The sequence below is a fragment of the Bufo bufo genome, chromosome 10 (genome assembly GCF_905171765.1).
Source record: "Bufo bufo chromosome 10, aBufBuf1.1, whole genome shotgun sequence".
Taxonomy (NCBI): domain Eukaryota; kingdom Metazoa; phylum Chordata; class Amphibia; order Anura; family Bufonidae; genus Bufo; species Bufo bufo.
Window position 1 is genome coordinate 129,086,625 of NC_053398.1, and position 16,266 is coordinate 129,102,890.

At 46.9% G+C, this 16,266-nt stretch overlaps 1 protein-coding gene across 1 annotated transcript in view; it reads right to left on the reverse strand.

Moving 5' to 3' along the window:
- Positions 1-16,266, reverse strand: part of LOC120981116 (serine/threonine-protein kinase Nek11-like) — a 196,525-nt gene that overhangs the window by 83,347 nt on the left and 96,912 nt on the right. The window contains exon 6 of the mRNA XM_040410614.1: positions 5,673-5,822. Coding sequence (XP_040266548.1) covers positions 5,673-5,822 — 150 coding nt within the window. The remainder of the gene's footprint in view (positions 1-5,672; positions 5,823-16,266) is intronic.

Consider the following 16,266-nt stretch of genomic DNA (forward strand, 5'->3'; position numbering starts at 1 on the left):
AGACGATAGGAAATGTATGATGTTCTTCATCACAAAGGATTCCTTGCGACCGGCTTGTTGCCTCTGTTCTACATCTCATCATTGTGCCTTTGTGTATTTAGAAATATGCAGAAAACCAGAATCCTATATTATCTGCTCTGATCCTCGTACTGTATCACAAAGCAGCGGACACAAAGAGCCAGCGTTGTATCTGGATTTGATGATTTATATGGAGAGCTGCGAAAAGTGGCACGACACAAAAGTGGGCCACAATACGTGCTGATCAGCGGTCACCTCCCAGGCGCTACATAGACCGTGACATAAAAAGGCACATGGAAGGGATGCGGGGATGTCACCATTATAACAGTATAGATCCTCGAGGTGCTGATTACAGGAATGAAAAAACCCAGAGAGTGAAACTGAGCTAAAAATACTACACAATGGCGTGGATTATTGAATTGGTGTCCTTTACTTCATTTTTCTTTATCTTCTGCAAATACGATACCATTAACCATGAAGAAGAAAGTATTGACGAGCTTCACATTACAGAGGGGGGCAGTCAGCAATGCTGACTTGCCCTCCTGGGACAATAGCTTTGATTAAAGAGAAAGTCAACGGGCATCAAGATTCCACAAAGTGGTCCCATTGGGGGGGTAATGTGCTCATTTTGACTTCTCCATACCTCTCATACAACTCAGCCAATCATCTGTGATCTTAAAGAAGTCCGCACCCCACTGTATAAGAGGGCACAGTGACTGCCCGTTATGGGGCCTGGCATTTGTGGAGGTACCATGGATGGCACTCATGCGGAGATTCTGCCTGAAATTCTTGGCTCACTCTATAGGGACACGAGTGTATGTTGATGACGGAGGATATGGTTCTATACATCACCCCTATTGTCTATAGACCAGTTACCACGGCCTGTAGATTTCAAGTAAGGCATTTTTACTTTAAAGGGCATCTGTCAGCAGTTTTGTACCTATGACACTGGCTGGCCTGTTACATGTGCACTTGGCAGCTGAAGGCATCTGTCTTGGTCCGATGTTCCTATGTGCCCGCATTGCTGAGAAAAATGATGTTTTAATATATTCAAATGAGCCTCTGGGAGCAACGGGGGCGTTGCCGTTACACCTAGAGACTCTGCTCTCTCTGCAACAGACGCGCCCTCTGCACTTTGATTGACAGGGCCAGGCAGTAAAAACATTGTCACACCTGGTCCTGTCAATCAAAGTACAGATGGAGCAGCAGTTGCAGAGAGAGCTGAGCCTCTAGGTGTAATGGCGACGCCCCCATTGCTCCTAGAGGCTCATTTGCATATATTAAACCATCATTTTTCTCAGCAATGCGGGCACATATGGACATGGGACCAACACAGATGCCTTCAGCAGCCAAGCACACATGTAACAGGTCAGCCAGTGTCATAGGGACAAAACTGCTGACAGATGCCCTTTAAGACATATCTTGCAGCAAGTAGACTCCAAGTGTACCAGTACTATTAGGCATGTCATTTGTATTACTGGTGTACAAATAGGTGGTATAGGGACTCCAAGAGGAACAAGTGTCCAGGTGTGAATGCAACATCTGCACCCCTATTACCACTGGGCCACTTCCTCCATGGGTGACAGATACTTGCAATGTATGGGCTTCTCCTCTCCCTTCCCCTATATTATCGCAAATTACTAAGCATAGAAAGGGGATCAACCTTACTTTTATAAGCATTCACTCCTGAGAGACATCTTCATGGACCAACACAAATGGTGTCCACACACCTTCCATAGCTGTTCCCCCATACACATGCATCTCTGGCACTTGACCAATCCTTCAGATGAAGTTGGGAGGCTCCCCAAAGTCCCCATACACATTAGTCGGATCACCCCACTGCAAGCAGTGGGTTCAGCTGACTATAAGAGGAATCTTCATTTTCCCAATTGGAAACTTAAAATGGCCCTGTAGAAAAACTAAAAGTGGCCCAATGTTGTAGATGGGTCAAAATTGACAGAAGGTGGGACAACGCAAGTAGATGGGGCCAAACCAAGTTGTCGGGGTCAGTAATGCCATAGTGTACACAGAATACCGTCTCACAGACCTAAATATCACAGGACAGCACAAAATACCTCCCCAGAAGTTGTCCCCCTCTGGTGGCCATCCATAGCTGCCACGTTCTCTCCTCCTCCAAACGGATATGGAGCAGGAGGCTTAGAAGGTGAGATGTGGGTCACAACACCAAGCCAGCCCTACCTTCAGCATGCTGCCCGGACTTCCTCTAATAATGACGCACATAGTTACCCCAGTAGTATGTACCCGGACAGTGGCAGTAAGATGGGCCCAGGTGGTCCTATGGACATCGGCCCCACCGGGAAAATTCCCAATGGGGTCAAAGCCAAGTTTTCCCCTGTTTACAATGGAATCCTTCTCCTCTGCATGTCATATTATGTTCTTGAAGAGTTCCTCAACTTCACAACCGCTTTTGCTCCAACCTAGTTTCCTTCTCTCAGAGTCAAAATTGTGTCGCTTAGCCCAGTTCTCATATTAGCAACGCAATGACCCTCCTCTGTGGTTTATATTTCCTTGTATGTTCTCGAGATGACTATACTGCCGGCGCTCAGCACTTTGGGCTTGGTAATGAGGCGGGCACGGTCCGTCTGTCCTTACCATTCATGAGTGGAAATGCCTGCTGGTTTGATCCTAGGATGTTCTGAGAGCTGCGAGGCTCTGGGGAACTTCAGAGAAGCACTGCTAACAGGCTGCACGGAGCTCCCCGAGGCAAAGCTCTCAGCTAACACCCAGTGTCTTTATCAACCTCAGGAATATGGAGCAGGGCAGGAGTCGCACGGCCGAATACCGCCTATAGATGAATTATCAAAACAGTTAAAGTAATAATAAAAAAATCCCCCCCCCCCCAATCGTCAAGAACGATAATTGTCCTTCTCTGTCAATTTCATTCAAATGTTTTTTTAGTTGTATCTGTTCTTGTGAAAGCTGGCTGACGATTATTATGGCCAGAATGCAAAACTTTACCATGCTATTTTTTTAAGCCTTTATGACCCCTTTAAGAAAAAAAAAATGTGACCGACAACCCCTTTAAAGGAAAGCTCCACTTTGGACAATATCTTTTTTGTTAGAAGAGTATCCCAATGATAAGCTGATCACAGGCAGTCCTGATATTTGTATCCCAAGTGATCAACTGTATATTGTAGGGGAATCTGGCAGCAAGTGTTCCCTTTTCCTGCAGCGCCCCCACAGGAAAAAGGAAGCATTACGCAGTTTTCTTTCAAATCACTGGGCTGTTTATATAATGCACAGAGGTGCTGGGTCCTAGAGAGCTCCTTGAAGCCACTTTCTCCATTGGGTAACAGTTGAGGGTTCTGTACTGGAGACACTCAGTATTAACCCCTTGCCTAATAGGGTATTTGAAAATGGGTTTTCTAAACCATCAACATGACGGAAGAGGAATTTTATTACCTGGTGTTATTTGAAGTATATGGGCTAATGCTCTCTAGATAAAGCCAGATTTCCCCATCGCTGTAACATGATGCTAATACAATCAAGTTTCCAGGAAAATGTAAGCCCTTGGCTTAAAACCTATGAAAATATGATGCCTTATGGAGGGCCAAGTCAAGCAGATTACAGTCCAAACCAGTAATGGAAAATGTACAAATATAAATGGTTGCAAATACAGTAAAGGAAAACAGAAGTGTAAGCACATTGCATAGCAAAACGATTCTTTCGCCCCATGAATTGGTGGTGGCCCCAACCCAAAGGTCTTTTCACATGTTAACGTCTGACATGTCACTATAAAAAGCAAGGACATTACCTATAATAACAGCTGTATACTGTATATATCAATTCATCTACAGTATTTTAGAAAATTCATTCCTTATGTTGAAAGGATTCTGAGTTACATCCTGTATTATACTGCAGAGCTGCACTCACTATTCTGCTGGTTCAGTCGTTCTGTACACTACATTACTTAGGCCTCATGCACATGGCCGTTGTGCATCCGTTTCGTGCATTGGGGACCGCAATTTGCAGTCCCCAATGCACGGGCAACATCCGTGCGGCGGCCGGGACGGATCGAGACCCATTCAACTTGAATGGGTCCATGATGCGTCCGCACCGTAAAAGTTGTTCTATTTTTTTGCGCTGTGGAGGCACGGATAGAAACACCATGGAAACACTCCGTAGCGCTTCCATGGGCTTCCGATCCGTGCTTCCTTTCTCCACCACACCGCACGGCATCTCCCGGATTGCGGACACATTCAATATAATGGGTCCGCATCCGTGATGCGGGGTGCACACGGCCAGTGCCCGTGTATCGCGGACCCGCTGTTTGCGGGCCACAATACAGCCACGGCTGGGCAACGGCCGTGTGCATGAGGCCTTATCCTGTACTGATCCTAAATTCCATCCTGTATTATACTCCAGAGCTGCACTCACTATTCTGCTGGTGGAGTCACTGTGTACATACATTACTTATCCTGTACTGATCCTGAGTTGTTACACCCTGTATTATACTCCAGAGCTGCACTCACTATTCTGCTGGTGGAGTCACTGTGTACATACATTACTTATCCTGTACTGATCCTGAGTTACATCCTGTATTATACTCCAGAGCTGCACTCACTATTCTGCTAGTGGAGTTACTGTGTACATATATTACTTATCCTGTACTGATCCTGAGTTACATCCTGTATTATACTCCAGAGCTGCACTCACTATTCTGCTGGTGCAGTCACTGTGTACATACATTACTTACCCTGTACTGATCCCGAGTTACATCCTGTATTGCACTCCAGAGCTGCATTCACTGTTCTGCTAGTGGAGTTACTGTGTACATATATTAAGTATTCTGTACTGATCCTGAGTTACATCCTGTATTATACTCCAGAGCTGCACTCACTATTCTGCTGGTAAAGTCACTGTGTACATACATTCCATTACGTATCCTGTACTGATCCTGAGTCACAGTCTGTATTGCACTCCAGAGCTGCATTCACTGTTCTGCTGGTGGAGTTACTTTTATAAAAATCATACAATACAGTGATACTCATGATCTGTCCTACCTGCCAATACCTGATTCTCCCCTGTGGGATGTGTGGCACTGGCCCAGTAACCACATCCAGAAGAAGAAGGGCTTAGTCAGTTGCTTTTCCTGAATGTGCACAGATCCTCCCTGTGGGACGGGGCTCTCTCATTCCAGTAATTGCACACTCCATTTCCACAAGCTTCAAAAAATCTCATGAAAAAGTCAGAAGTGATAGGAGGGGCATGTGATGCGTCAGATCTCCCGCTGCGGCTGTCACTCATCCGCCGCAAGGTGACAGCCAGACATTAGTGAACACCTACACAGGCATTTACCAGCAGAGGAGAAAAAGATGTGGGGGCTTCTCCTAGGACCACGCAAGGGTGTGACTCACGTACTGGAGCCAGCATTGTTATGTAAAGATGGGTGACAACCAACATTGCCACTATTACATCTCCTAAAGGGGTTGTCACTCAGCTTTCTCGTACCTCTCAAAGGCAAACACTTCTATGGTCTTTTGATGCATTAATATACAGATTTGCAGTTCTGGCGTCCAGGAAAGCTGGGTGGACGATGGCCATGCTGGTTACGGCAAGGGGAGAATGGACGTTAAATCAAACCCTGGCAATACTGGAATAGCCGCTTCTCATGATACGGGTTATCCTCTCACCTTTGCAGGATGTCGTTGAGCTCTGCAGAATATTTTGGGGGAAGAGTAGGACTGGGACCATTCACAATCATGGAGACGAGCTTGATCCATCTCGGGCAATCAAAGGCACGTGCGAGAGAAGACATTTCATAGAGAATACAGCCCAGAGACCTGCAAGCGAGAAGAAGCCGATTAATATCCCAAGCGAATGAGATCATACGTTTTATACAGCGTTGTGCAGCGGTACAGAGAGAACTGTTATTAGAAGCAATTTACTATACGGATGAAGCAGAGCTGAGTCAGCAACACAATCTATTAAAAGTCATTTTCCAAAAGACTGGATGTGGATGAGAATAAGTTAACTCACAAAATCAGCTCTGCTACTTCATCTGTAAAAAACAACAACACACGGGCAACAATGTTGGCCACTTGTTCATTATTTAGACATTAGTCTGCCATCTGAATCGTTTAGTAACACTAGACCCGTGGTGGCCTAAGTGAGGTTCAGGAGCAATGTAGACCTCTTTTTTGTGGCTCCTGGGACTCTACATGGGACTCTACCTGCAAAGTTTGGTTTGTTATATAATGTTATGTTAGTGCTATGCACTGTGCACACAGTTGTTCCAGCATGAGCCAAGCAGGAGCAGAACAATCCTGGCCCAGCCCTCTCTGGAGCTCAGGTTGTGGGCTGGCTCCACCCTTAGTTCCAGGAGAGTATAGGAGAGTAACGGTAGAGAGGAGGGAAGAAGTAGCTGTCTCCATGTGCTCCTCTCCTATATACCGCAGCTTCAAGCCCTGGAGCCTCGTTCACCTTCACAAGCTCCAGGAGATGCAAGCGAACAAGAACTAAAGGAGGAGGATTTGGATGGCTACAGAGAGAGAGAAAGCAAAGTAATCTGACTTACGACAATCCAGACATTGCTGCTGTAGAGGGATAACAAGTTAAAACACCGTATATGCAGCAGCCTACTGCCAGCGTCTGGGGTATCCCTTGCCCCTTAGGAGGTTTCTACGAAATATGCCCCTCTTATAGAGCAAGTAAACGTGACGCCAATTGCGGTTAAGCAACAAGGACATGGAGTCCCCTTTGTAGATGGCAATGTTGGTACCCAGGGGTTGGATTGCCAGAGTGGTGTAGAGTGGCCTACAATGTCTCTGTAGATATTATATACACGTGTCACGGTGCTCCTACCGGGATATGCTTGGATCCCAGACATGGTGTAGTCCGAAGCAAGTGCAAAGGGGGTGATTTACTTGGATGATGAAGGAATAATTGAGTCCAGACTTGTAATAACGTTGAACACAGCTTTACTTGGCATAAAACGGCAATCCAAACAATTTCCAAACGGTATCTTGGTCATCAGCAGGTATTGGCTTCAATGGCAGGCAAGCACTTCTGCAACAATCTCAGCCCTGCTATGCGGTAGCTTTCTCAGCTCTGCTATATCTGTAACTGGAGTAAATAGGAACTTTTCTCTTCTGCTGGAACTTAGCTTAGTGGTCTGTAGTCTGTCTCTTACTTTAATCCTAGGAACTTCTTCATGGCTTCAAGCATACTTTAGCTTGGATATGAGGCAATGCATGCCCAGGAGGGGACAAGCAACCATGTAGACTTCAGAGCCAGGGCCTCTGGGCACAGCAGAGCAGACAGAGCTCTGCTGGCCGACACACAACCTCTCCCTGAGGAGGGTAGGCTAGACTGCTCACTAACTAACTCCTCCTTCTCTAGAGGGGGCTGGAATGGAACAAAGAGGTTCCTCTTCAGGGAAACTAACACACTGCCAATGTTGCTGCCACCTGTTGGTGAACCAGTCGCATTACACTTGAACACGGTTTTATAAGGAATAAATATGCACATTTTTCAGGGGTGACACAAAATATATTCTGGTGACATAAGTTAGCATATTGGAGAGAGTAGCAAGGTGCAAAAGAGTGGTAATGGTACTCTGGGTCATTACATATATACCCCAGATTAGTGGATACTACAGCCACAGTTGTCAGAGCACAGCTATAAGCCAGAGATCACTATAGCAGAGTAATCTTAGGACCAGTGCCATAGTCATCTTCGTAGCTCATGCTAGGACTTCAGGGAGGACTGGTTGTATAAAATGTCCCCGACGTTCCGAGATCCGGCGCATGCCCAATAGAAAGCTATGGGTGCCGGGCGCATGCGCAGAAGCTGAAAGTGAGTCCGATGCCCATAGCTTTCTATTGGGCATGCGCCGGATCTCGGAACGTCGGGGACAGCAGAAGCCGCCCAGCGAAGTGAATATTGATGAGCTGGGCGGCGCTTCAAAACGGCGGTTGGGACGCGGCTGGCTGGGCAGAAGTGAAGCTGAAACGCCGCCCCTTGGGCAGAAAGAAAAGCGATTACTTCAGGTTATAAAACATCAGTTTGCTGTATTTATAAGGTGGACAGGGGTTATACTTATATGTTTTTAATGCACATCAGAAGACCTGTGCATGCATATATATAGCTAATTATGCTTATTGGGCCTGTCAGTGTCCCTTTAATCCACTTGCTCACGCAGCCGGCTTCTCTTCTGTCTTCTTTTTTGCTGTGTGCAGGAAAAGGACCTGTGGTGACGTCACTCCGGTCATCACATGGTCCGTCACATGGTCTTTTACCATGGTGATGGATCATGTGATGACCGGAGTGACGTCACCACAGGTCCTTTTCCTCCTGCACACAGCAAAAAAGAAGACAGAAGAGAAGCCGGCTGCGTGAGCAAGTAGATTAAGGTGAGTTTAATTTATTTTTATTTTTTTTAACCCCTCCAGCCCTATTTTACTATGCATTCTGTATTCAGAATGCTATTATTTTCCCTTGTAACCATGTTATAAGGGAAAATAATACAATCTACACACCTAACCCAAACCCGAACTTCTGTGAAGAAGTTCGGGTTTGGGTACCAAACATGCCGATTTTTGTCACGCGAGTGCAAAACGCATTACAATGCTTTGCACTCGCGCGGAAAAAAAAAAAATCGTGCATGTTCCCGCAACGCACCCGCACCTTTTCCTGCAACGCCCGTGTGTAAGGGGCCTTACACATCATCAACCCCCTTTACCACCACGCGGTGCTCTTGCCATTATGGGCAGTACACAGGACCTCCTGCCCCAGAATGGCGGCATGTGTTTGCACGGACCAGCCTTTTTTGCCACCCACTAGCACTTCCCGTTCTTTATTTGCTTCCCGTCCGCTGTACGCCCGCAATAATATTGCAGTGGCACTTTAGAGCCCGATCCCAGCCGCTTCATGAGCAGGAGGAATGAAGAAATCAATGACCGATAGTTTATTGTTTAATGTGACAGACTATATACCGCCATGCTGGAAAGATCCTGCTGCAAGGAAGATGTTATCTAATTACGGAGACTGAAAACCATGGAGCTGCGGGTGGACGGACACAAAGAACATACTGCGCAGAGGAATTTCGAGGGGGTGTTTAAGAGATTACTACTGTTTGCCGAAGCAATCATTGTACACTAATAGACAGGATAAAAAGTAGGCCCGATATTTTGAGATGGGTGCATCACCCCGATAGTATATTCAGAGATAACAGGTGTTCGCGCCGCCACACGAGGCCTGTGCTCCTCCTTTTATGCTCATGCTGGCAGCCGACTGACAGCCTCATTTCCCTGTTCTGTCAGCCGCATCCTTTCTCGTATCCTACTGTGACACTCTGCTTCTAAAAATACTTCCCGGCCTCTTCTAATTACCCCTGCCTAATGGCTAGGACTGTGCGCCGAAAGTGGTAACAACCGGCGACACGAAAGACAGCGGGCGCACCACCAGACGCAAGTATGCAGCAGCACAGCATGGGGCGACAAGGCCAGACTAAAGCCAACGCATGCAGATACATAGATGTATACAGGGGGCAGGTAAGTGGGGCAGATGCTGCCTATAGGTACAAGACAAGACATTGGGCGAACTTATCAACACAGCCTAAAGGAAATACTGCCCTTGTTGCCGATAGAAACCGCTCTTACGGTGCTGAGGTAAAACGAAAGCTGTGCTGTGATTGGTTGCTATGGTCAACAGTGATAAATCTGCACCTCCTTTATTACCTTGATAGATTCTTAAAGCAGATGTTCTCTTGTGGGCTTCAGTCATATTTAAAGGGGTTTTCCCACTAACAACACTTATCCTCTGTACACGGGACACCAGAGACAGCTCGGAGTACAGAGGAGAAGAAAGGAGTAAATCGATTGGTCTCTTCGAGCAGGGTTGTGCTCCTTCGATGGGGTGTCCCCGAAGCCGAGGACGTTCCCCCGCCACTTAATTGACAGGACTGGATATCTCGGGCTGGCCCTGACAGTCTGACACCTGTTCCGCTGCTCTGAGGAGGGTCTCAAGTGCAGAGCCTCTGCTTCTGCAGCAAACCTTTGAGGAGCTGGAACGGAGGATGGGAGTGATAGTGGCTTTAACTCTAGGATGTGTCACCGTGGTTGCTCCTAAGGGTGGGTGGAGTGAGAGTAGTGTGCACCTTTTCTTCCCTCTGGGCACTCTGTATAGTTGGGGCTCCTTCCTGATGGTAGTTTGGGGTGCCCTTGATGTTGGTGTATAGGTGTCTGGCAGGAGGTTTAGGTGTAGTAGCGCAATGGCCAGCACATGGTGTGGCAAGAGTCAAGAAACCAGGCCAGAGGTAGAATAAATGTCTTTTTTTCACTTGAGTGCAAAATGTGAGTTGTACTACATCCAACAAAAATCTGTAAATAAAGTCTCTCTCACTAGAATTACTGGCTAGTAATTGTAATCTGACAATTATGGCTGTTGTATCCACTGCGAGATACAGGTCTTTAGAGGACATGGTTAAGTGTGACGGGTGTCTAAACTATAGTCCCTCACAAGCAGCAAAGTCTGTATAGCTGTAATTGCAGGTTACCTGCGGATTACGATGTGTAAGGTATGCATATTCTGAGTTCTTGTCTTTCCTTCTCTCTCTTTCCTGCTGGAGCAGAAGCAGTAGCTTTTAATAGAGATCGGTTAGTCTCTGGATCCTGAGGCCTAAGGAGAAGGAGCACATGGACTTGCTTCCTCCCTCCTCACTCACTAGATTCGAACTCTCCTTCTAGTCAGGAAGCCAGACCAGCCCACTCCTGCCCCTCATGAGAGGGGTGTAACAGGGTGGTTAACCCTGTCCCTGCCAACCATACCAGGTCATAACATTACAAACCATTTGCAGATACCCCCTGTACTGGGGTTCTGCATTTCCTCTGTTAGGACAGGGACTGTGCGTACACTGCTACACTTCCGAGTAGCAGAGCACAGACACACATGTAATTCTCTGGATCTGGAGATCAACTTTACCTTGAAATGGTGTATAGCTGTAGAAAAGCCCTAGGGAAAATTATGCAGAATCAGATTTTTTTTTGTCCCCAGCTACCATTCACTATTTTTAGATTTTTCCTACTTAAAGGAGCTGTCCAAAATTAGAAAAATATGGCAGTTTTTTTTCTCCCCAAAACAGTTCCGCACCTGTCCACGGGTTGTGTGTGGTACTGCACCTCAGCCAGAACAGAGCTGAAAAACCAGACTTAACCCATGGAGAGGTGCAGCATGGTTCCGGAAGAAAGAAGACCAAGACAATAGGGCTTCTAAGAGTTAAAGGAGGAAAAGGCGAAATGACTGAGCAAGAAGATGGATAAAGACAATCACAGATAGGATAGACCTTCAATATCAGATCGCTGGAGATGACACTACTGGGGACCCTCTTGATCAGCTGACCCAGGAGACAATGGTGCTCCAGTGACTGCCGCGTCCCCTTCATCATGTGCAAGCCATAGCAAAAGAAAGCAACCTGACAAGAAGAAGAGTCCGGGACCCTTCTTCAGTGGAAACGTAAACACAAGCTCTGCACTATAACAATCTTCACTGCGCATGTGTTCGATGTGCAATGCATGTGATGTAATGCCGTCTACACAGTGCGCATGCGTCTGATGCTACTGGAAGAGTCCCAGACTCTTCTCCTCGTAGGTTCGAAATAATTTACTTTCTATTTTGCGCTAGGCAGGGACCCTAAACCCCAGTTGCATAATGCCAGGCTAGTGACCCCCAATCCAAGTGACATGTCCAGGGGCGGACTGGCCATGGACCCTACAGAGAAATATCCCGGTGGGTCAATGCTCATGGGGGCCACTAGAGCCTTCCTTAGGCCGCCGTGTATGTAACAATCTGACGCTCTCAACATAAATGTAAGCATCAGGTACTTATGTACCCAGCTGGGTACCACAGATGCCCTCCTAAATTACCATTATCAGGATGGCGATACAGTTGAATACTGCGGCGGGCACAGGAGCCTCATGGCGTCCTCCCCCGCCATTCACCCCACCTGTGGCCTGCATTGTATATCATATAGCAGAGCCCACCAACTTGTGTTGCTCCCACCTTCTGTCAATTTGGATGGGCCACTATTAGGTTTTTTCTCCAGGGCCACTTTAAGTTGCCAGTCCGCCCCTGGACACGTCCCTTTAAATAGGACTGAGCGGTAATACTGTAACTAAAAGAATCCATGCATTGTGTATTTCAGCTACTCTTTTCCTTGAAATGCGTTAACTAAGATCTAATCTCTGAACTGTCACCCAGTCAAGCTGAGACATAGTCCTATTGAAGCACGCATGTAGAAGCCTAAGCTCCTTCCTTCCTTATTCCCTAGACGATAGCCACGAATGACAGTGAAGAATAAGTGTGAGTCGGCGTCACTCTGATTAATGTGACAATACCGCTGCAACTCTAAAACCGGCCCCAGATTATTCCCCAATGTCTTATTATTGAGATGCAGATGCCGAAACCGGCCCAGTGAGGATGATCTTCAGCTTTGTGTTACAATTCGTACTGGAGCAGAAAATCAGTGACAGGTGGACTTTGTATGGAAAAATTCTCACATCAGATATTAGACAGCTGGGGAGAGGGTCGAAACCAGGATTTCAGAAGATGCTCTTTACGCTGTACAGTGCTTAGCTTAACCCCTTTCTTTCCTGGTTAGTCCTAGATTACAAAATCTCAGATGAGGGGAGATGTCATCACATAAACATAACGGGACCACCTCCCTCCCAAATGCTAGTTCATTCCACCATACCTTCTACTCTCGGGTTGAAGACGCTTCGGTAATTATTTAGTGCCCTGAAGCAAGGATACTCTGGACATTGGACGTTTGTGAACATTTGCCCATATTGCTTCTACGCAAAGCCAACAACTCACTGCTTTAGTTCACTTGGAAGGGTTAATCTGCACTGTGAGTTATGCCGTTGTTCACACTTTTACCGTTTTATACGGTTAAACTGCATTTTACAGGTTTATTGTAATGGTACTATGTGGTGTTATGTTACCGTATCTGCAATGCACTGTGGAAAGGGTTAATGCACAGCCAGCTAATCCGGAGAGACTTTGGGACTTTCTATCTATGCACTGAGAAGTTAGAAATCTTCAATAGTTACTATAAGGGACTATGTAAAGTTTTGGATGGAAAAAAATAGACACACTGACTTTGACTGTATGGTTTAGCTCTGTTGTTTACTTCTGAAGATTTTGATTATGTCTGGAAAAACTGCTTAGTCATTCCCATAGACTTGTATGTAAACTCTATACAAGTCTTTGACTGAAATTGCAACATTGTTTCTGTTTAGGCTGTGCTTCTCTACTCCACCCCTACCATTAGAAAGTTCTAGTTCAGCTAGGAATTAAATATAAGATGAGAAGTTAGAATCCCTAGTTTTCTGCAGATAGGGACCATTGCTTAGTAGAAGATGCTCTGACTGCATGAGTGAGCAGAATAAGATGCTGAGACGGGGATACTCTGCCAAAGACCCTGGGGCACCAGCCCTTTGACCAAAGGACTGACCGGACGACCAAGCCACGGACCCTGGGTCACCAGCTGTTTGATGAGAGGGCTGGCGGTAACACCGAGCCACAGACCCTGGGTCACCAGCTGTTTGATGAGAGGGCTGGCGGTAAGACCGAGCCACAGACCCTGGGTCACCAGCCCTTTGACCAGAGGACTGACTGTACGACCAAGCCACAGACCATGGGTCACCAGCTGTTTGATGAGAGGGCTGGCGGTAAGACCGAGCCACAGACCCTGGGTCACCAGCCCTTTCACCAGAGGGCTGGCAGGAAGACCGAGCCAGATATCCTGGGTCACCAGCCCTTTGACCAGGGAGCCAGCTGTACGACTGAGCCACAGACCAGCCTTCCTAAAGAGAGAGGGGAACAGCTAGTTCAGGTCTTTCATCAGCAAAAAAAACTTTTTCTGCCAGGGAGGAGACTGGAGAAGCCAGCTCAGAGCCTTGCATGTGTTGTTTTGCACTTGAGTTCCTCCAATAAAGAAGCACGCTGGTTACTTCAAAACCTGACTCTCTGGGATTATATCCAATTGGGGTGCACCATGCCTTACCATCCCCTTCGGAAAGCATCAAAGCGTGGTGACACCTCAATGGTGTCCATGTGACCACACCCCACCACTGCAATTACCGGGGGGTGCAAGCCAGAAACTCCCATGCCAAAATGCAAAATCAGTAACAGGGCCTTCTGCATGCCCCCCAACTATACCAATGCCGCAGAACAGTCTCGAATTGCGGTATTTGTCCAAGGACATCAGCAGCATGTCCTGGTGTCACCTGTATCTGTGTCCTCAGGTCGCAGATACAGTTGAATACAATGGTGAAGAAGGGAGCCGTAAGCTCGCTTCTCCATCATTTCCCTGTTGCCGGTGGTTTGATTCAAGCAGGCGCAATGCAGTGACGACATGGCGCCTGCAGCACCTAACCACAGACAGCCCAGACAGGCGAGCGGAGCAGACCTGCTCTTCTCTGTTCATCATTCAATTTTTACTAAGGAGGCATCACTCTGTGTGTGGGGCACTTATGGGTCCACTTATAGGGACATCATACTGTGTGTGGGGCACCTAAGGGGGCATCATTGGTATGTGTAGGCCACGTATGGGGCCATAAAACTATGTTGGGGGTATTAAAGGGGCATCATTACTATATACGGGGCACGACTGCTGTGTGAAGGTCACTTATGAGACCATCATACTATGTTGGGGCATTAAAGAGGCATCATCACTGTGTATGGGTCACCTAGGGGGGAATCGTTGCTGTGTGGAGGACACTTATCGAGCCATAATACTATGTTGGGGGCAATAATTGGGCATCATTACCATATGGATGGCACTAAAGGGCATCACTATTGTGAGGGGCCTCTAAAGGGACATTCTTAATGTGTTGGAACACTAAGGGCACATTACTGTTTTGGGGTGCCACTATTATTATTTTTCGAGCCACAAATGGGACTGGATGGAATTAAATGGATATGTAGAAGGATTGGTCAGCGATAGAGGCCTGGCTTTATGTTGTCCTTTACGTCTGGAGGTATGCCCCCTGTGCCATTTGTAATACAGGTGCCCTCCTATGTGGCAGGGAAACTTTTGGCCAGCACTGGCACCAAGGCCTAGATAGCTAGACACCCTGGGCAGGCTGACACTACATATAGGACCACCCTCGGTTTGGTCTGCCTATGTACTATATATACGATATTTTATTTCTGACACTGGTGAAGGTATGAGAAGAGCGGTAGCTTCTCAAGAAGTGCTTGAAAGTGTTTCACGCTGTGAGTAGGGTCTTGTGTCAGAAATCAAAGATTCTTTGATAAAACGGGACATCAATACCTGCTTCCGAGCGCAGAATACAGAGGAAACGTCCATGTAAGACATTTCGCTTTAGTAGCAGAGAATGTTTTTTATGCCTCATCGCTTCTGGTTTCCCAACTGTAAAAATGATATATTTATGATTTTCCAAGAAAGTCTGAGCCCAAAAGGTCCATGTACAACTTAAAGGAATTTCCCTCCCATACAGATTTATGGAGAGATGATTGATTAGAGAGCAGTGGCTGCTGAGACCCACACTGATCCGATAAATAGGGTACCTGTTCCTGATTTGATTAATTTTCAATATGGTTTGGCTTGATTTACTAGCAGTTGGCAATGAAGGTCCAGATGGGTGTTACCAGATTGGGGGGTGTCCCTGCACAGTCTGACACTTGTAATACTGTTTGGATAGTGACACGCCCCCCCCCCCCCCCCCACTGGTAACACCCAGCTGGACCTTCATTGTAAACTGATAGCAATTCATTCAGAATTTCTAGCAGGAATAATAAAGGAATGGCACAAAGAGTCATAAGAATAAATACTCCAGAATTGTTACTACAAGGGGACTGCAAGTAGTTACTAAAATGGACATGCCAGGAGGGGGGACAGCTCCTCTTTAAAGGGGTTTTCTGGGATTTTCATATTGATGGGCTATCCTCAGGATAGGACAGTGGCTGTGCTTAGTATTGCAGCTCAATCCCATTCACTTGAATGGGGCTGAGCTGCTTAAAGGCCGTGTGAGTGAAGGACTCGATGTCTCAGGCTGAGGAAGAGGCTCCAGTCATCTGTATATAATTCTTGGAAAACCACTTTGTAACGGGGTGCCGAAGGCGCACTCGGTCCCCCATCAGCCGCAGACCTGCTGCTTAGCTTCGGGAGCGAGGATCTGTGTTTGACCTCGTTCCCAGGGCGGCTTTGCTAGCTGGGAGGCTCCCTGCTCCTAGGTCTGCCTTGAGCGCCGAGCTGATCAC